The sequence below is a fragment of the Barbus barbus genome (assembly GCF_936440315.1).
Source record: "Barbus barbus genome assembly, chromosome: 5".
NCBI lineage: Eukaryota > Metazoa > Chordata > Actinopteri > Cypriniformes > Cyprinidae > Barbus > Barbus barbus.
The window spans coordinates 34,383,612-34,405,397 of NC_136733.1; the positions used below are offsets into that span (position 1 = coordinate 34,383,612).

At 36.0% G+C, this 21,786-nt stretch overlaps 3 protein-coding genes and 1 long non-coding RNA gene across 5 annotated transcripts; 3 read left to right on the forward strand and 1 right to left on the reverse strand.

Moving 5' to 3' along the window:
- Nucleotides 1-2,673: 2,673 nt before the first annotated feature.
- LOC306869242 (uncharacterized protein) lies at nt 2,674-7,322 on the forward strand. The gene is made up of 4 exons (XM_079415922.1): nt 2,674-2,777; nt 3,174-3,254; nt 4,718-5,137; nt 5,352-7,322. The coding sequence occupies exons 2-4, from the start codon at nt 3,215-3,217 to the stop codon at nt 5,456-5,458; spliced, it is 567 nt and encodes a 188-aa protein (XP_079272048.1). The 5' UTR covers nt 2,674-2,777; nt 3,174-3,214; the 3' UTR covers nt 5,459-7,322.
- Nucleotides 7,323-7,998: 676 nt separating this feature from the next.
- On the forward strand, nt 7,999-10,532 carry LOC306870066 (uncharacterized protein). The gene is made up of 4 exons (XM_079417108.1): nt 7,999-8,493; nt 9,268-9,325; nt 9,577-9,900; nt 10,165-10,532. Exons 1-4 carry the CDS (start codon nt 8,374-8,376, stop codon nt 10,263-10,265), a joined length of 603 nt encoding a protein of 200 aa, XP_079273234.1. The 5' UTR covers nt 7,999-8,373; the 3' UTR covers nt 10,266-10,532.
- A 46-nt stretch (nt 10,533-10,578) lies between these two features.
- Nucleotides 10,579-18,042, forward strand: LOC306870067 (upstream stimulatory factor 1-like). 2 transcript variants are annotated; one of them, XM_079417109.1, is made up of 11 exons: nt 10,579-10,685; nt 11,165-11,215; nt 11,496-11,542; nt 12,237-12,355; nt 12,431-12,556; nt 12,663-12,810; nt 13,256-13,310; nt 13,405-13,463; nt 13,602-13,696; nt 16,056-16,184; nt 16,467-18,042. In XM_079417109.1, exons 2-11 carry the CDS (start codon nt 11,211-11,213, stop codon nt 16,551-16,553), a joined length of 870 nt encoding a protein of 289 aa, XP_079273235.1. In that variant the 5' UTR covers nt 10,579-10,685; nt 11,165-11,210; the 3' UTR covers nt 16,554-18,042. The 2 variants fall into 2 exon arrangements, with proteins under 2 accessions (XP_079273235.1, XP_079273236.1); XM_079417110.1 differs by having other exon boundaries at nt 10,628-10,685; nt 12,678-12,810; nt 16,467-17,248.
- A 770-nt stretch (nt 18,043-18,812) lies between these two features.
- LOC306869680 lies at nt 18,813-20,921 on the reverse strand. The gene is made up of 5 exons (XR_013784189.1): nt 20,606-20,921; nt 20,311-20,373; nt 19,932-20,022; nt 19,439-19,564; nt 18,813-19,264 (listed from the first exon to the last, which is right to left on the reverse strand). It is a non-coding gene; the product is annotated as an uncharacterized lncRNA (long non-coding RNA).
- Nucleotides 20,922-21,786: the final 865 nt, after the last annotated feature.

The window sequence follows — 21,786 nt, forward strand, 5'->3', positions numbered from 1 at the left end:
TGTCATGGAGATGGGACGCTTCCGTAAGCACGAGTATTGCGATGTTTCTATTGAAGATTGTGATTATTTTTAAATGTATTCATTTAATACTTAAACTTATAATGAGATATATTTTATTCTAAAAGTAAAAAAAAATAAAAATCATATTCAATATATTCAACATTTCAAAGTCACCGGTTCATGATCGTCACTCCAGCACGATAGAGGGAAGCATTGTACAACAGATGCAACAAAAGAGAAAGCGTACATAGAATATAAACTTTTTTTAAAATTTTATTATTAATTAATTTTTGTATTGCTTAAACATACAAAAACACCAATTAACAACATTCTTAATACAATTTAAAAAAGTACAAATAGCAGCATAACAAAAAATACAGATAAACAAAATAAACATAACAGGAAAACCAACAAAGAAAAAAAAAAAAAAAATACAGAAAAATAAATAATACAGTAATATAATACAAGGGGCTTAATCATCAAAAAACACCTTCAAAATGCTACATAGTCTTCAAGGATTTGAAGAAAATCATAGAATCTTGCTGGAAAAGTAATAAAGTGGGAGGGTTATTAAAGAATCTATGAATTTATGAATGAAGTAATTGGCCAAAATCAAAATATTATTAACCAAAAATTCAACATCACAATTCCGACAAAAGGACAAATATTTCACAGTTTTAAAATCAAAGTCAGGGGTATTACATACTTCAAGCTCAACCACATAGACTATAAACTAAAATATTCTGTATTTTAATTGTTACTTGTTAACAGTGTACAACATTTACGTATTGCCCCAGCCTCAGCGACTGATGTGTTTTACCCAGTTTTACCATCCACAGATTTATTCCAAAAGTATATATAGGGTAATGTCGTACAGTTTAAAGCATGTAAAACAGAATAATAATAAAAGAATATATATTAAGATTAAATAAAATAAAATAAAAAAAAATAAAAAAAATGCCAGGATAAAAAAGTGCCATATAACATAATATAACAAAAGCTTTAGAATTGTTATTGTTTTTATAAGCTTAAGCTGGTGATGAGACAGCAGCAACTGTAGGGGCTTCCCGGACAAGCCAAGAGAGAATTTAGAGAATTTTGTTCTCTTATATTATATTTTAAGATCATTATTACAAAATATATATGGTTTCTTTTGAATCAATTTTGACTGATGAATATAACATTTTGCTAAGATAAATAACAGATTAATAATGTAAATATGTTCATCAAAAATATGGGTTTTGATATAATTTTATAAAATAAAATTTTCGTGTTTTATTGTTCTGTTTCAAATAAACCAAATAGTAACTGTAGGCCTATATATGTATAAGCTTATATGAATGTGGGCTATGGCCATTTTTACTTAAATAAAGACTATATATCTGTTACTCTGAATAATGAAGGCATATCATTTCACCCATAGTTTTTATTAATTTTTTTTACAAAAGTTATATAGCCTAAATCACTAATTTCTAGTGATTATCGTCAATTTGATTTAGCAGATACTATTTAAACTAAACTGAGCTAGACAATGACATCTCTGAATTCAATAGTGAAATGCCTTTACCTGAAAATTGAGTGTTTATTCTTATTTTGATACATTACTGACACTCTATCCTCCAATTTGATACTGTTAAGTGCTTTGACACAATCTGTATTGTTAAAAGCGCTATATAAATAAAGGTGACTTGACTAATGTATATTAAACCACTTGTGTAAATTTCATTTGATTTTTAAGTTTTCAATTCAATTAAAATAGGTTATTGATGGTTATTGAATTAATAAGTTAATAGCTCACATTAGCCATTTGGAATTTGATCAAAGAGTAGCTAAACTTAAGCTATTTTTTTTTGTTTATTTATTTATTTTTCTAATAGCTAGGTGTAGTTTACTTATAACCTGCATTGTGAATACAAAACTCTAGTTAGTGTTTAGTTTCCCAACCACATACTGGAGTCGCCCCAACACTGCATGTTTTCCATGTCTCCATAATCAAACACATCTGATTCAGATCATCAACTCATTAGTCGAGACTTTAAGACCTGAAATGGTTGTGTCAGACAAAGGACAGATGCAAAATATGCAGTGTTGGGGGGTGGGCTCCAGGAATGTGGTTGGGAACCACAGTGGCTACACCTAGATTTTAAAGAAACGAACTCCTCCAGCGAAGAAAATGTACATAGATTCACATCTGTTTATTGTACGAGAAATTGACTATTTTTTAAGAAACAAGCCAGACAATTAAACCTAATCTTCGTTCACTTCCATTGCATGTAAAAAGGACTGTAACTGAACCCCTAATTTCTAGTGTAAAGCGACCTCTGCTGGTGGAAATCTTAACACTGACAAGAGCAATTTCTCAAATCTGGCGCGTCATCATTTGTTCTATCTATGGCTGCCTAAATTCCCACAGATTACTAAATATAGCTCATCTAGTCCTATGGGGTCTTTTAGAAGTTAGGCCTACCACATCCTTAATAATGTCTAAAATCGGTTTACATTTATAGAAACAAGCTCAGTCAGTCTGTAGGCTATAAGCGATGTAAAGTGTGCCCGCTTATTTTAATACAGAGGAAAATATATAACAAGGCATTCAAGATTAGTCAGAGACAGGGTTGTCGCCGTAAGGAGAGTTGAAACTCGTGCATGCAGGACCCGGCGGCTGCAGTCAATGCTCGAGCCGCGGCTTCGTCAGCATCAGCATCATCTCCATCGACTCGCATCCTTGAGTACCCTGACGAGCAGAAGAGGAAACGGCCGAATATATCGGCTTGAAGGTAACAAACATTGTCGTTTAGCTATATCGCAGTCTGTATTTGCATGTGATTTTAGATTCTGTAAGAGAACAATGTAAATTCAATGAGCTGCACTGTCCTTGAACAGATATGGGATGGGTCGGTCTGCGGTATGCGGTAATTTAGTGCCCGACGGAATTTGTTAGGCTGCCTCTGTTTTAAATAGAGCTAATCTGTTTGAAATGTGTATAGGTGAGATGTTTGATACTGAGATATCAGGACGTCACCTATAAAAATGATACTGAGATATCAGGACGTCACCTATAAAAATGTTGGGCCACATAATGACCTTCCCAGGTTCTATATTTAATGTCTCGGAGCTCATGCTTGTTTTTTGTGTAGGCCTATGTCCAACACGTTTAACATTTTTCTCTACAGTTGTTTAAAGGAGGAAATTTGGACCCTATACAGAAGAGGCAATGAAGTCTTATCCTTCACTAGCAGCTTGTTTTTTGTTGTGTAAGTAACATGTCCTTTAGACTAATAACATTAATGCAAAAGTTCCCTGTTTATTTATATGTCGTGAGATGGTTTGAGGGCTACTGTGTTATTTGGTAACTGAAATGTTAAACATTGGCCAACATATGCTTCATTATAAAATAATTCTTTAAATTTTGTAGTAAATTATTATTAGGTTAACCTATAATGAGCTCATTTTAATTGAATTTAACTACAAGGAATATTATTAAAAAACCTTTTGACACACTGCAGGGCAATGTAAATTTAAGTAAATTCCTAATAAAACTCTTTTAAAGTCAGCATGGAGTGAAAATCCACCCTATTTTCTAAATGTATGTTATTGATCTTATTTATTATAAAAAAAATTGTACTTCATTATTTTAATTTATAATAGCATCACTCAATCTTTATAAACAATATTAATGGAACAGTTATGATCCAATTAGTACCTGTTAACGACTTTTTGATAATAGAATTTTGTAAATTTTGAATGCGTTGGAGCACAGACTTGAGTTTAGTCCCTTGGCAGATTCTTGCTGAAGTGAAAACGTTTAAAAAGTGAAACAAAAAAGTTATAGAAGTTCAAGTTGATTGTTATGAAAAATGCACAAAAATACTATTTTAAAATTTTATATAAAAATATATATATTTTCCAACATGTTTTACTCTAAAACGGCAAGAGAATCAAAGCCATAAATCTAAACAAGTTGTGTTACAAATTTGAGGCTGAGATCTCAAAATTTCAGTAGGATTTTGTTTGGGGCACAGTACCAAACGTTTCCAGATAAAATTCACTCCTCACATTAATTTCCAATGTGGCCATTTTTCACCGCGAACAATACAAGTGTGGCTATTTTTTCCTTTTTGAATCATGTCCATTGTTTTTTGTGTGTGTGTTCACATAGCAAGTGCCAAAACCTTTACCAAGTTTTGTACCATTCTGATGATGAAACCCCCAATTCTTTTTTAAATGACCGAACAACAGAAGCATGTTTTCATATGTGTCAAAATTCAATCAAAAGTACTATTATGCAGTATTGTCATCATAATTTTATTTTCTCATGCATGGAAACACACAAATGACACTATGGCACCAGTAAGAACAACAACGTGTAGCAGGAAGTAGAGACAGCTGTTCTAAACATCACAAGATTAGAGAGTACAGTACAGTACTGGCCACAAATCAAGTCCAATTCCCCTTCCTTACATCTTTTTAAAGAATGTATTAGACTACTTAGAAGTCAACTGTTCTGAGTTGTGCTCATAACACTTCTCCTTGTCTGTTTAGAGTAAAAATGCTTTTATGATAGGCTACATATCAGAAATATATGTAGAGAGGCACATAATTATTCTATAAAAACAACAAAATGCTCATCTTATTCCTGAAAATATTAATTTCTCCATAAGCATTGCAAACTCCAAAATCATATTCATATTTTAAAGTGTTTGTGCTTTTCTCCCAGTATCATGTCTGTCATGTATGGTGGAAGTGATCACTACAACAGATCCATACCAGAAACCCAGCTTCTTGGATTTTAATTCTTGGTTCTGGAACACCCCTCGAGGGCCACAGATGTACTCCTGCATTACTTACATTGAGAAGAACCTCCGGGTTGACTGTGAATTCCCAGAGACCCACAAGGTCCCTGGGCCATTCTGCGAGTTCAAACAGGATGGGCGACTCATGGGCTCCACCTACCCAAATAACCCGGTCCACATGATCCCACCTATTGAGACCCGACGCCGAGTCAATGTGACCCTGGTGTCACCTAACATTTGTCGCCTCACCTGGATGCCCATGTCCGATGACCGCGCGTACACCTACACCTGCAGGGTTTATCAGGGCAGCACCTGGAAGGAGAATAGCATGGCGTTCCACCAAAGTGAGTTTGAACATGACTCAGTAAGACCTCCTTAACATATGCTGAAAGACAATAAATATTACTTAGGAATTGTGCAATGCCTGTTCTCATTTAAATTGAAGGTGTTGTCACTGCTTGTGACATTTTCTTCTTTCCCAATCTGTTGGCTTTCGCAATCTGTCTGCTCTCAAGTCATTGCTCTGCTGTTTATTATTTGTCTCTCTGTTTCAAACAGGAAATCTTCTGGTGTGCTCTGCATTAAGCATATTCTTTCACACTGGACCATGGATGCTTGCAGTCGTGATATCACTTCCTGTTTCCCTCGGGCTTCTATCAGCATGACCAGACCAATATCGAACAGGCTAAAGCAAAGCCATTCTCACAATCAACTGCCTTTCGCATTTTGAATTAGATTTATATTTAGTTATTTTTACATCTTACATGGTTATGTTGACTTTTATGTTTTTTTGTTTTTTTTTACAGTTCTAAAGTTTCTGTGGAGACCATCATTATTACATCTTCAGGATTCACAGTGAAAACAAAAAACAAACTAGATATGCGACCCACTCAAGTATATATATCCAAAATGCTGTTCGATATTAAACATGAAAGAACATTGGTATACAATGCAAATTAGGATGGTGAACATGTTCTTATCACCTAAAGACGTCCAAATAACAGGTGTTTGAAGGTAGTGTTATTGCGAAATACTACAGTTGTACTACACTACTGTTCAAAAGTTTGAGGTCAGTAAGAGGTTTGGAAAGAAATTAATACATACAATCAAGGATGCATTCAATTGATCAAAAGTGACAGTAAAGACATTTAAAATGTTATAAAAGATTTCTATTTCTATACATTTCTGCTCATTAAAGAATCCTGAAAAACATTTAGTACAGTTTTCAAAAAAGTTTTCAATATTGATAATAAAATGTGTTTCTCAAGCATCAAATCAGCATATCAGAATGACTTCTAAAGGATCATGTGACACTAAATTCTGGATAGCTTTGCCATCTCAGAATTAAAAAAAAAAATAGATTCAAATAGAAAATGGTTATTTTAAAAATATAACTGTTTTATTGTGTTTTGAATCAAATAAATGCAGCCTTGGTGAGCATAAGAGATTTCTTTTAAAAGCATTTAAAAAAAAAAAAATCTTACTCCAAAATTTTGAACAGTAGTGTATGTTGATTTAAAATATTTCAATCGGAACATTTTGTAACAGCAAATATTGCAGCTGCTTAACACAATCTATGAAATGAATTTATTCTTGAATTTACAGTATCACTGAACGCAGCATGTCTGTCATTTGCATTGAATTCAGATGAAGGACGGCACGAAAAAGTATAAAGTATATGTCACCTAAAATATTCTCTGTTGTAAGAAATATATGTTATTGTTTTGACACATGGCATAGGACCTTTATACAGTATCAATTATGTGCTTCCTTCAAATCAAGTCATAGCTCAAAAAGATATTATACATTTTATTGCTGACATTTTTGTAATATTTATAGAAATAATTGAGTGAAATCATTGTAAGAGTAATCTGTAATCTCATTTATCGGATGGCTGGTTTATCGATCCTTGCGATTTGTCCAGTGCAATTATCATTGTCTAATCGCTTCTGTTTATCACTATGAATAAGGTCAGCTCTGTCTGAAGGACATCACCACTGCTGACATATTATATTGCAAAACTTACACATGATGCAACTAAATATCCTGTGGACAACAATTCAAGGACTTTTTGTTCAGTTATGTTTAGCGGAACGAATGATTCAGGCCTGGAACAGAACACAAGTGCATAAGAATGAGTCTATTAAGTTACATGATGATTGAGTATTTAAATGTACTCTTACATGTGTTTCTATGTGTCATCCATTGCACTCGCATGCACGGTGCAGCTGCTGTATGCTTCCACACGTTTAGCTGCTTTTTACACATGCTTCCTTGCACTAACCTTAAGTGCCTTAGGTTGGCTTTAAGGTATAATCTGAGCTTTAGAAATGTAGTGCTTTGTCTGTTTCATTTTACTGACTCACAAATACTGCATAGCAATATATTCAAGCGCAAGCATTTCACGCATGAAGCCTTTTTTTGAAAGCCTTTGTCTTCCCTTCTTTCACTCTTTCCATTGCTTCGTCTTATTTTTTGAAGGATCTGTACTGAGAAATGTCACAGAAAACAATAAAGAATGTAGAGCGTAACCTGATCTTTTTACTTACATCAACACATATTTGAGAATGTAAAAGTGCTGAATTATTACAATTATTCTTAGTTGGCTTTATCAGAGATTTAAAAATATTTTTGAAGAAACATGCTGCATGTCAGAAACCCATTTTAGACCATTATTATTAATCCCTTTAGTTTAGAGGGACCACCTTCCTAAAAATAATAAGCATGATATTACAAAATATGTTTCTAATATTGTTTCCAAAATTAAATAACAGGGGTTTATTTGTTCTTGTACTGAAGCCAAAAATAAACAGGCTATATTTGCCTTTTCCATATGCAATAGTAGAATATAAAAGAAACATTTTCTATTCAATTTAAATATTTGTATAGAATTGCACAGTATCATCATAAATGTAACAAAACAGCTTTGCTGAAAATACTGTAGGACCATAACCACCAGTGACAGTGGAGACACATCACACCAAATATGAAAATGATATTAAATATTATTACAATTCTCTCTCTCTCTGCATTTATTATGAAATATTCATAGGATGCATATAATCCAATAAAGCCTTATGATCCATCATTAAATTTTAATAACGTATCAGACTGATGACGTTTTGTCTGTAACTGGTGCGCAAAGAAACACCGTTACATTTTTATTTCAATTAGGTTGCATTGAGTTTTTACTATAAACATGAACAGATACTTGAGGCAGCAGACTGCCACACTGGCAGAACCCTCTGGAAACTAGGCACCTTTTCAAAAAGGGCAGTTCTCTGAACTTACAAGATGGAGCCCAAAAGATTCTTCCCGAACTCTGAAGACTCCTTTAGTAACCTAGTTTCAAAGGAAAAGCTTAATATATCTATATTTCTGAATTTGGTTGCACATTAAAATATCTGAGGCACCTTTAAAGGGTGTGGCAACCTCAAATGGTGGCGCAAGTATATACATTTTAACAATGATGACTTTGTCTAGATTATTTACACGAGTGTCATCTTGTTGTTTTCTTGAACAACAACTTGTACACACACGTTTAAACTGGTGGTAATGGGCAGGTCGCGTGATGTAGTCTATGGGCGTGAATCTCCTCTTACTTAATCTCACCATCCCACTGTCTTCCTCGAGTAATCACTCAGGGAGTTGCCTCAATAACGGACCAACAGCTCCAGCATCCGAAAGCAGAGAAGACAAGGTAAGAACCGTAACAAACTCAGAAAGTCTATGTATCGATATCAAAGACGCAAGTGGAAACTCAACTCGCGTGTGTAGCGGTCTGGTCCTCATTATTTACAACGCCAACCACCCAGCCTAAAAAATAAGTAGGTTACCTTGACTTCTGTTCAGGACGCTTTGAAGTGAAATTAAGTTGAAATAAAACACGTTATCCTTTTAAATGATGACGTAAAGCCACTTTACAATATTTTTTAAAGATTTGAATGACTTTTATTGCTGAAGTTCGACTTGAATTCTTGCCAAAGAATGTTGCATGAGACATGTCACTTCTAAAGAATCTTCACGAGTTGAGTCTTGCCTCAAAAAAAAGAGATGCACACGGGGCCTTGTAATGAGTTCTTCACATGTCTGGAAGGGGTTTCTGACCGAACGCTGTGTGTGGTTTGGGTGGGGTCCATGTATCCGTGTGCATTAGTTATATAATAATAGTTTTATTATTTATAATACTTTTTAGATTTGTTTGTTTGTTTGTTTATGTGCTCCGATATGTCATGACTCATGACCCCACCCGTATTGAGAAATTTGCTGCACTGGCTATACAAGAGCGCTTGTATTTATTGTCTTTAAACATTGCCAGGAATACATAGATTTGTTTTGTATGCAGGTGAAAACTTAAAAGTTCTTAAACGCCATTAATGCTCATGTTTTTGCACGATACAAATAGTATACAATACTGAGGTAATCAGTATTAGTTTGTGTTGTAAGTGTGACTTGTCTTGTGTTTGTTCTCCAGCAGGATACTGTGGTCAGGATGATGTACTATACTGCCTTTGCTACCTTTTTCCTGTTGGGTAAATTTACATTATCATCACATGCTCCTAGAAAAGAGAAGAGAAGACAAGAACATTTAATTGTTCCCCTTTTTCTTGTTTTTTTTACTTAACCAGTTACACTAGTTGTATTTCAGTATGATGTACTAACAATGTTGTCCTTTGAAAATACACAGGACAAATATCACCGTAATCTAACTGTAGCCTATATTATGCCATACAAGTACTGTACCATGACTCAAACTTAAGGCTAAGTTGGTGTTATTTTCTAGGTGTTGCTTCTGCCCAGACTCCTGTTCAGCTTTCATCCTGTTTGACTAAGGACCAAAACCTGGACATGTACTGCAAGTTCACTCCAGCTTCAGACCCCAAGCTCCAGAAGACTTGCTACTACATGACGGAGAATAAGTTGATTGGCTCTTCGAACAAAAGCAGTGAACCAGACAGCACCTTCAAAAACCGTGCCGTTGTCTCTCTAGTGGAAAACATGTGTGAGCTGAATTTGAAAGGTTTCTCAGATGACAAACCCAAAACCTACACCTGTTTCATCAAACAAACTGCCACACCAGTGTCAATCTCTGCAGTCGTGGACAAGAGTAAGCAACAAAACTTAAACATTTATTAGGCTACATCTTGCTTTCCCCTTAAATACATTGCATATTTATTGACTAAGTATATTTTGCAGCTGCACTAGTAAATGAGCAACCTGATTGCTTGGAATTGACAAGGAAAGCACACTGTAGTTGTTTTTGTGCATTTTCTTTTTATTTTATCTTTTATTCATGAACTTATGACTTTTATTGTAATGAATCAGTGACTGACAGATGTTGATCAGGCTGCTCTGTTGTTGTTTTTTCCAGGTAAGCTTCAGACTTGTTCTGCCTGGTGTGTCATGCAACACAGTGGAGCAGCTCTCCTGCTTGTTTTCCTCACTTTCCCATTGCTGTCAGAGCTTCTCTGAGTCTACAATGTATCTCGTTACAACACCAATCCCTAAAACCAAAATGTTAAATCCTCTAGCTTGTACTGAATCAAAATATAAGTAATCTGTGTGTTTCCTCCATCAGAAATGATGATGCTGATGTCAAAAACACTGTCATGTTATGCATGTCCCTTAAATACAATGAAAAAGTATGTACCTTGGATGTGGAATTATGCTTTAAAGTTTGTGAACCCACTGTTTCAAGTATGAATTCTACAGTAAAATAAAGGTTCTATTTGGATGGTATCATATGTTGGTGTTATTAAAGCATGTTTATTTGTTGCTCAGCCTTACAAACGTGTGTATGGCGCCCTCTTACTAACATTAAAATCCAGAAAAGCTTGCACATGCGCAGGAAAAGGATATGTCGGCTGAACGTTAGCTGCTAACGACAAACAGGTAACTCTGTTAAATGTCACTAGAGAATGTTATTGGAGGGGGTATACGATAATATGGATTATAATTAGTCATGCATACAAACTTTTTAGCGGGATGGTTTTCACGTATCTTTTTTTTTTTTTGCTTGGCTCAAATGCTAAATGCTGCTTTGTTTCCGTTCTTGTTTTGATTCTTGCCGAGTTAGTCGAAGTAATTCCAGTGTTCGTGATTTTTATACTAAATAATATCACGGTTATTAGTAAAAATGAATATTGAACAGCATGTAATCAGTTCTTAAAGTGAGCTATGTATAGCTTTCCGGGCGGTTTCTCAACACATCGGTGTGATGGGAGTTTTAACGCAACTGTGTAAAATGCATAACTCCGCCGACGCCACACACCTGCTTTGAGTTGTTGGACGTTTTTAAGAGCAGGATGTAGTCCAGTTGTGCAAAGTTTATGTATCAAATGTGCTCCTTTGTTTTCCCGTTGTTTTTGCAGTGAATGTTTACGTTTGAGGACTCCAAAGCCTTATTTGCTTAAAAATATGAAGTGAGTTTAATCTTCAGTATTATGCTTGTCACACCTTATGCTCATCATCCTACTGTTGAAATCTGCACTTCTACAATGTTATCTGAAGTGATTTTAAATCCTCTGAAAAAGCAAGACGTCAGTGTATATATTATACAATCTTTGTACTGCTTATTTTAAACACCTATGCTTTTCTATGTTGTAATAAAACATTTGTTAATATATTTATCTAGCATTATAGTTATGCACTTCTTATATAACATAATTATTTAATTATACATTTGTTTCCTTTTTTTTTTAGAAACCATAATAGTCCTGATCCTGAAGATTCTCCCATACTGCAAGACGGTGAGATGCTCAAATTGAGCTGTCCAAGTTCCTTTGTCATTCTGAGTCATAGTGTGTTTAGGGAAATACACAACATAATAATGCTTGGGTTTGCAGGGTCTTAAGTTTAGTTTCAGTTTAGTTGTGACAGTTTACCCCCTGTATAGCACCATCTAGTGCTAAACAAAGTATATACAGTACATGTACCTGCACATCAAGAAACAAACTTCACATTTTCTCAAGCAAGAAAAAAACCCATCAGTAGATTCAGTAAGGTGACCATACACCCTCTTTTCTAAATTGCCTAAAATGCATGGGTTTAGGCTCTGTTTTCCTAATGTTTTCATACTTGCTAAAGGTTATGAAAAGTCCAATACCATGCAGGCATTGTACATAATCGACCAATCGTGGCATGCGAGAAGGGTGGGATCTTCAGCAAATGCACATAATGTATGAGAACTGTAGAGAGCATGTCAATAGGTAAAAAAGCCAAAACTCTGACATTTTAGTTAATTTAGAAATCCCATCCAGGACATGCCTGGGAAAACGAGGATGATGATGATCACCCCTACATTCAACATCAGTGAGATTGTTGCTGATCAAATACCTGACCTCTCTACTTTACAAAAACTCCATGTTGAAATTGACATGATACATTTGTATCCAGTCCTTTTAGGAGTTACCAAACAATAACCTGTATGTGCTGCTTTACCAGGTGTTTCTGAAACAGCAGACGACCCACTGGCTATCGCAGCCATCCAGTCAGCTGCCGCATTCTCCACAGATCAGCAAATTAAGTATCATCTTGTAAAAACGGAAGGAACAGGGGGGCAGGTATGTGGCACATGTATGCACAGTAAAAACAGATCATGAGATATGATGATTAAACCCTTGACCTCCGTGGTTCAGGTAACATACCGGGTGATCCACTTGGCTGATGGGCAGGTAGAAGGACAGGCAGATGGGGCTGCAGCAGTCAGTGTGGTGACTGGGTTTCCCACTGTAACTCAGGCAGCCATACCACCTATAACCCAGGTATTAGTTGTTTTTAACAGCAATAGATATTTGAGCTTGTTACTGAAACCTTTTTATATCAAAGAGGTGCTTGTGTTAGTAGGTGCTTGTGTGCATGTATTTTTAGGCTGTAATCTCTCAGTCTGAGAGTCTAGAGGGAGAGACGTCTGAGACTCAATACTACTATCCTGCCACCATCTCTGACACAACTGCCAGCACCATGGTCACCAATCTCCACACAGCTGATTCGGTACTATCTCAGCCAGCCTCTGCAGGTAATGCCAAACTACATGTACAATATCATTCAAATTCTAAAGAATTCAAATTTGGACGCATTATATTTGAGCTACAGTGATAGTAAAGATGTATGACATTTCAAATAAAGGTCATTCTTCTGAACTATAGAATTCTGGCAAAACATGTAATGGTTTCAATATTAGGTGGCATAACTGTTTTCAACATTGATAGTAATAAGAAATGTTGCTTGGAAGCTAAATCAGTAGGCCTATATTAGAATGATTTCTGAAGAATCATGAAGACTGGAGTAATGGCTGCTGAAAATTCAGCTTTGCCAACACAGACATTAATTACATTTTAATAAATATTTAAATTGAAATAGTAGTATTTTATCTTATTTAAATAAATGCCTTTGTGAGACTTAATGATGCAATTATATCAACAGTATATCGTTTTCAGTTGCCTGCCTTCATTTTCTTGCAGGTCAACTCTATGTAATGATGTCACCTCAGGAAGTTCTAGCCACAACACAACAGAGGTTGTTCTCTCGTATCACATGCATAAAATCGCATGTCCTATCACATTATTCTGTTTCTTCTCAACATCTTCAACGAATCCTATATTCTTCACAGTAAGTCGGGAACACAGCGTGCTTCCAGGGATGACAAGCGGAAGGCTCAACACAATGAAGGTTATTCTGTGTTTTGTTTGAAATCGGCTGCTCCACCTCATTATCCAATCCCTGTTGCTCTATTTCATATTAGACTGAAAAAGATTTATCTTAAATGTCGTGAAGGTCTGTCTGAATGTAAGCATTTTTTCCCCTCAGTGGAACGCAGACGGAGGGACAAGATCAACAACTGGATTGTCCAGCTTTCCAAAACAATTCCTGACTGCAATGTGGATGCAACCAAAAATGGTCAAGTAAGCTTAGTTAGCACAAGCCACCAGCAGTGTCCAGTTTGAATGTTTTATTCAAAGGTCTAATGTACAGTGTTATTGTAGAATAATGGGGATGCTGTACATTTTTATTAATATTTTGAATTTTTTTATTTGGGTTTTTATTTGTTTTTTGATTTTTTTTTTAGTTTAAAGGGGTCATCGGATGCAAAATTCACTTTACAAGTTGTTTGAACATAAATGTGTGTTGGAAGTGTGTGTACACATCCATCCTATAATGATAAAAATCCAGGGGTGCAAACTTGTCACCTTTCGGCGAAATATTTTAGTTTCGTAGTCGTATCTGCAAGTCATCTGTGTCACGTCACCTGTAGCGTTTTTTTCCCCTGTTGGCAAAGGAATGGACCCGTCCTACCCTGCCTCTGATTGGCTTACCTTAATGCTCTTTACCTCATCCAACCAATCTCACTCCTGAAGCCTAACTTTTTGTCACCTTTTTCACTCCAGACGAGTTTGCACCCCTGAAAAATCCACCCAGTGTTTTTTTTATTTTTTATTCCCATTTTAAAATCCCCTTTCTCAAATCAGGCTTTTCTGAGATTCCTGTCAGAATGATGTAGTTCTTTACAGACCGCTCCCACGACAGTTGATTGACAAGGCCGTTTTACCTTAGACCCGCCCTGAGTGAACTGTAAACAGTCCATCCGCCATTGTGTCGACTCCGGTGCAGGGGAAGACAAGATGTCTCAGATTAAGCGATTGAGGTGTTTTGTTGTTAGATGTAATAATGAATATAGCAGTCATCATTAACTCCCGAGATCTGAGCTGCTGAAGACGCAGAGGATTAACACTACTTTCGTTTTGAGGGGAATGAGCCGATCCCGATCTGCCTAAATGAGTGTTCACACGAATCATTCAAGATCAAGCTTCATCTACAGAAGAAGTGAGAATAAGGTTTTTTTTACGAGTCTTTGCAAATTGCCTTTCCTAATAATGTGCTAGTTAGCCAATTCGCGGCTGACGTTTACAGTCAGTGTTGCCAGATTGGATGGACGATTTCCAGCCCAAAAGCTCACAAAAACCCACCCGAAAACCGCCCAAAACTTTAACTGTCAAAATAATGTGATGCAATGTAAATCAAGGTTAATAAGAGACATTTTTAACTCCTTATAATTAAATAATGACGACAAAATAATATAATGCTAGATAAATTTCCCATGGATCAAATCGGGGCAGATACATTAAAGAGAACTACCAAATATGATTAAAATATGCAAGCAGACACTGTCAAAATGGCAATCAAGAAATGAACCGATACCCTCGAAAAACTCATGCATCATTTTCAATGTCAACAGTCAGAATTTAAATGCAAAAACGTGCCCAATAAGTGATCAGAATAAGCAACATTATTATAGGTATTTCACACTCGTTCATGCACACACCATGGCAGTCAAAAATGTGTCATTCTGTATGATAATCCGACAATAAATATACCAATCTGAGCCGTTTAAAAGATAAAAGACATGACCGTATAGATATAAACAGATTTTGATGAAATCGTTTTAACTGTGCTCTGATTTCGGAGTTGCAGTGATATAGCCATCATCTCCCTCAACAGGTGTAATTCGTGTTTTGAGAGTTATAACACTCTCCACTCTTTTACAGTTATACATTCAAAATCAGATCCGTTATCGCGCTAAAAACCCGTCGCTCATGAATCATCTGTCTGCTGATCCCTAGTGATTGGCCAAAAGTGCGGCCGCGACGTCAATATCAGCACCAGTCGTCTTTGCAGTGTGTGTGTGTGTGTGTTTAGTAACAGTTGACTGATTGGATGCATGCAGTTGGTTATATATGCACACATGGGCTTGTTTGTTAACCAATTAGCCTATACAATTTATAAGTTTAGAAAACCGCCAAACTGACCAAAAACAAGCCCAAATTTTGTCCACCTGCCCAAGCCAATATTTACCCACATAATCATGTTCAAAACCAACTAATCTGGCAACACTGTTTACAGTCTGCACCCCACATGAGGGGAGGTGTGAGTAGAGCTCATTAGCATTTAAAGCAACATGGACTAGAATGGCTTACTGAAAACAGAGCTGATTTTGACAGGCAAAAAAGGTGTTTTTTTACACTACCATTGAGAAATTTTAATGAAAGTATGTTATAGACTTTTAATTAAGACCCTAAAGAATCATATCAACTTGTGGGAAATGGGCATCTGATGACCCCTTTAAAACTTTTTTCTTTTCTTTTTTTTTTTTTTTTGTCTTTATAGTTCTAATTTTTGAGTTTTACTTTATGCATTTCACAAATTTTTTAAACTAAATGAAACATTGAAATCTTGCCTCAGATTGTCTTCTGCTCTTCTGTGTAGAGTAAAGGTGGGATCTTGTCCAAGGCATGTGACTATATCCAAGAGCTGCGTCAGAGCAATGCACGACTGGAGGAGGAACTCAATACTGTGGATAGACTGAGGATGGACAATCAGCTTCTCAAACAAGAGGTAACTTACCACTTCAAATGAAAGAGCATTCTGAACATTTTAGTTATCCATTTATTAAAACTGATGTTGTAAGCATATTTTCAGAATCAAATGCTTTAATGAACAGTTAGAGGATGACTACCAGCTTCCACTATAACCACAACTGCAGCTGCTAATAGTACTTCTGAAGTCAGTTCTGCACTTTGTTAGTGGGATTGTTTTAAATAAAATGGACAACACTGTTTCATTTGCCCATACAGTCTGTCTTTCTCTCTCTTATGCCTTGTCTCCACCTACTCACAGATGGAAGAGTGGAAATCAAAGAATCAGATGATCAGAGCCCAGTTAAGACAGCACGGCATAGTGGCAGCATCAATGGACTCTCAGTGAAGAACTGCAGATCGACTATAAGCATTTCCTGCTGTGGTCTTGTCATTAATTCTGTTAATTCATGTTTGAAATGACTTGTAAGAAGTCATTCTTACTGTGGACAATCACACTTTTCTCTTTGTCTCCTTCACTGTTCACACACAGCCTTTGATTATTTCCGATTATTTCCAGAGGTCTGGTATTTTAACTGTACTGATATTGTGTATAATTGTCAGATCTGTATATTTGTAGATCTGTGTCTAAAGAATGATCATACTTTGAATGACTACTGTGGTGTTTCAGATATTTTTTTTTTAGCATTGAAATGTGTTTACATTTTGGTGACCTTCATTGCGTTCTTTAAACAAAATTTTATTCTTTTATGTCTATTCAGTGAAAGTTGTTGTTGAAACTTTCTTACACAATGCCTTGACAGTCAACTTAGGCCAAGACACCAGCTTCAAGAATTTGGTAATTTGTATTGCAGTTAGGAAATGTACACATCACAGTAAACTTACAAAATGTCTTTACACAATATTGTTTGATCAAATCTTGATTGAACCTCATGACATTTTAAACACTGGTTGATTTATTTGACTCAAATGTTGGTGAACAAGCACAAGTGCACAGATTTGGTAAGACTGGATCAGGATTTAAATACTGTATATCAAAAACAATTGCAAATTAGTAATAATTACTAATAACGCAGTTGTACTAATTTGAACCTCAGATTTTACCTGTTGGTACAGCAGATTCTCAAATACTATTATTAACAACAGAGTGAAAAGGTTGGCTGGAGAAAACTAGCTTGAAGACAAAATATTACAGGACGGATATTGTTCTCTTTTGATGTGTGTGCCTAATATTTTGTAACATACATCACATACAAAGTTTTGTATGTATGCATGAAAATTCATACATAAATGAAAGGTATTTTCAATAATGCAAGTACAAATATCCAGGGTTAAATACAAAAACGCTGATATTATGAAAAAAATAATAATTAAAAATCAGAACTTGTGAATTAAACAGCAAAATTTGGAAGTTGCAAAGTTAATGTCATACTTTAATTTCAATCTATGTTATAACATACACATTTAAAAATCCTTGTGGGCCTCAACATTAAAACAACCTGCCTAAAATCATGTAGGTCCTTCTTGTGGTGCCAACGTAGCTCTGATGTGTCGAGGCATGGACTCTGCAAAACCTCTGAACGTGTGTGGTATCTGGCACAAAGACTTAAGCAGCAGGTCCTATAATAAATTTTGCAAGTTGTGAGATGGGACCTCCATGGACCGGATTTTTTCTGGTCCAGCACATCAGACATTCTCAGTCAGATTTGGAGGCCAAGCCAACACCTTGAACTCTCTGTCATGTTACTCAAACCATTCTTAAACTATTTTTGCAGTGTGGCCACTGCCATAAGGAACACCACTGTAATAAAGGGGCTATGTGGTCTGCAACAATGTTCAGGTTGCATTTTATTATTATAAAATTTGTCTTAAAAGTTATACTGCATATTGTATGTGTGTATACTTTATGTTCCTGTTTCATACATTTTATCAATGAAATAACCCTGTGAGTACAATGTCAGTAACGTACTCACACATTTCAAAACATATTTTGGGTCTGAAACCCAACGCTAATATGCTGCTGATGATACTATCTCACACACAACTGCATACCTGCCAACTTTTCAAAAAACCTTGGAGTGAGATTTTGTCAGGGGTGATCAAAATTATGCCGCGCATGCAGCCACATAAGTTGGCAGATATCAGAAAATTGGAATTAATTTGATGTTGTACCCTGCATCTGGTGGTTTGTGGGGAGGCCCAAAGCCTTTGATAGGGGCAGCCTACTGGAGATGGACAATATTGGTTACATTCTGTGATGCAGACATAGCTGAAGGTCCACCCCCAGGAAATTTTGGATTAAGTAGATGTGATTTCCTGCATTCTAGTGGATTTTTGGGTGGTCTGCTAAAGATGTGCAATACCTGAATTTGTTCTGATTCATGGTCGGCATCTTGACTTGTAGGGCCTGCTAGACTTGAGCTGAACATTCAACCAGAAAACTATTGTTGTGCCTAAATGACTGCCTGTGTACCACAATAAAACCTTATTCATAGACCAGTGTTTAAGATTTGACCTATGTAGGTTGATTGATATTTTGATTAGAATGGTATTAAGCTAATTCTTAACTGAAACCTAGCCTATGTTGTGAATAATTGCATTCTCACTTGATGATTAATGTTCAGCCAAAAACGACACAAGATTAGTTAGGGAGGGACATTATTCTTCATTCAAAGTCTCCCACCACATGGTCCATCAGAAACAAATAAAGTGCTTAAACAGTACAACTTTTTCAAGCAATAAAACTGAATGCATTACAAAAAATGAATGCATTACAAAAATAACTAAAAATGAGGCATAATCAGTATCAGATGCAGATGAGAAGCTGGGTAAAGTCCTTGTCTATGATCTGTGGGCATGGTTATACTGGCCTGAGGCCTTGATGATATCTGAGGGGGCTCCCATTTGAAGCAGGGCTCCAGATTGGCCATCTTTATGGTCATTATTGATGACGGGATCCAGTGCTAGGCTGTTTCTTCTCTTGGTTTTGTTCAGTCCCACAACTGAAAACACCCTCTCAGCATCTGCGTTTGCATGTGGCAACACCAGGACCAGTTTGCCGATGGCAGCAAGCCTCTCAAATTCTTTGGCACCTGTCACCTATGGAAAATGCACCAAGAACACAATGGAAAAACATACCTTGATTTTTGATTGATTAATACTGCAAGTACACTGTAGGTTGATCCATTAAAGACAAAAACATGCATAATTTGCAACATGCATGACACATATGCATGCAACAATTTTTAAGCAACAGATGTAGCCAAACCACACCTGCCAAAAGGAAAGACAAAAAAAAAAGTGTTTTTTTTCGGGTTGCCATTTCAGCCCAAAAGCTTTCCATTTCAGTTTCGTCCTGCAGGGATATCATTGGCATGGTATGGGAGGAGATGGGGAAACCTATTTATGAAAGTAGAGTTACAAGTTGTTAAGTTCTAGGTATATCATCATCAGCCAGCAGCAGTTCATACGCATCTTTGAGGAGAAGCCACATAAGAATAGCTCATGTGCAGTTTAAGAGTGAACATACCTCATCATAAAATGCAGGATATTTTAGCTAAGATGATAGACAATAATTAGAGAAAAAAAACTAATCTTTCAACAAAGTACAGGACATCTTCAATGTCACTTTCAGCCCTCTGCCGTACATCTACGAATTTTGCATGTTTGATCAGTGGCAGCTTCCTAAGTGCATAGACCACAGCACTTGTCAGGAAACACAACACAGCTTCATGGAATAAATCCACCTGCTGTGGTGTGATGTCACCTTTTAGGAGAGGCCCCAGGTGGTCTGCAAAGGCTAGGGGTACGTTGTGAACTACTAGCCCAGCTGTCACTTTGACCTCAGCCCTTCTTGTCTGTAAAAAAATAAAAAATTATTAATCCTCCCAAAAGATTTATTTCAAATAGACACCTGCGATAATAGGGCACAGGTAAAAAACACATTCCGCAACTAAGATCTCAAATTAAGAAAACTGGACTGTACTACACTGAAATACAAACCACAAATTAGTCAAAACTATCAACCATGACTTTACTGTGATCAACTATAACACAAAACTCTTGACTGAACCATTACACATATCATACCTAAACCTCTTGTGCAGTTCCTGTATTTATGTTAAATTCTTTGGAATACATCTTACCTGTTCGAAATGCTGTTTGGTCCTACAGAAAGTCTTCATCCACAGTGAGTCCTTTTCTTTGGCCTGGTGATAAAAATATAAATGCCATGTGAGTACATAATGCTATGAGCTGATGTTTTGAGCATGCAGTATATCACGAAGCAATATACTGATCATTGCTTGTTATGACAGCTGAGTTAACATTCACCACACTAAATCATGTTCACAGACACAAACTTGTTGAAAAAAAATTCTTTCAAGATTTAAAGTTTAAGAGAGTGAGTACTCAATTGAACGACATTTCATTGTCACATACTTAGTCTCAGCTCAGATGCATCAGACTTCTCGAGGTGGTAGTTTCTCTCGTTATCTTTCGGGGTATCTCTTACTTCGGGGTGCAGCCAGCCATAGACGCCATCAGCGCCATCTACCATCGGGGAGTTTGAAAAGGAACGAACGAGTCTCGGCCGAAGATCGTTTTTTTTTTTTTGCGTGAGTAATTGGATGTGTGGCGTGAGTGTGTGTGAAAACAGGCAAAACCGTGTGTCACACGGCGAAAGCGTGAGAGTTGGCAGCACTGCAACTGCTGGTGGTACCATTGTAACCAGTCTCCACACAGCTGATTCGATACTATCTCTGCCCACCCTAGCAGAGATGCTGAACCACATTTACATGCTGGGGTGAGTTGTGCTTCTGATGTCAACATTCTTTTTTTTTTTTAGCTTTTATTTGTAGTATCTGTTAGTAATGTAGTGCTGAAGAGGAATAGTAAAAACAAGAATCATATAAAATTTTCTTTGGCTTTTATGCATTAGTTAACATTCTAACCGCATGCTCTAATCACATTTTACACAAATGGGTGTCTGGGTCCACAACTTCTTCTCAAAATAGGACAAGCAATAATAATTTCTTATTTCAGCAAAGTGTATTAGTTTTCGATTATTAAATGATTTCACACCTATTAACTCTCATCCTCTCCCGTAACAGATCCTTCCCTCCCAGGTCAAAATGACACTACTATTTTTTTTTTATTTGGTCATTTTTTTATGTTTTTTTTCTTCTTCTTGCTATTTATGTAGGGTTTTGTAGTATTTTCTTTTTAGTGATTTTGCATTTATATTAATCTTAAATTCTGGATATTCTACAAGTAGATTCGCATACACTACAAAAAAAAAAAAAAAGAAGTGAATTTTAAATTGGGTCACCGAGTGTGCCATCTAGTGGGGGGAAAAAATGACATAAAATAGGTCTCTTCCACTAGGAGATTCTGAACTGAGCAAAACAACTTGAAGCCTCAATTTGCTTTTTTTAAGGATTAAGATATGTATTTAAACATTACAAAATCTATATTTTATTATATATATATATATATATATATATTAAAATTCAGTTTGAGTTATATAAATAAATAAATAAAAATGCATTTTTTTCCATTCCAGTGCGGGTGAAATATACAGGTGTGTCAAAAGTAAGTCTCATGACCTAACGATCAAAATT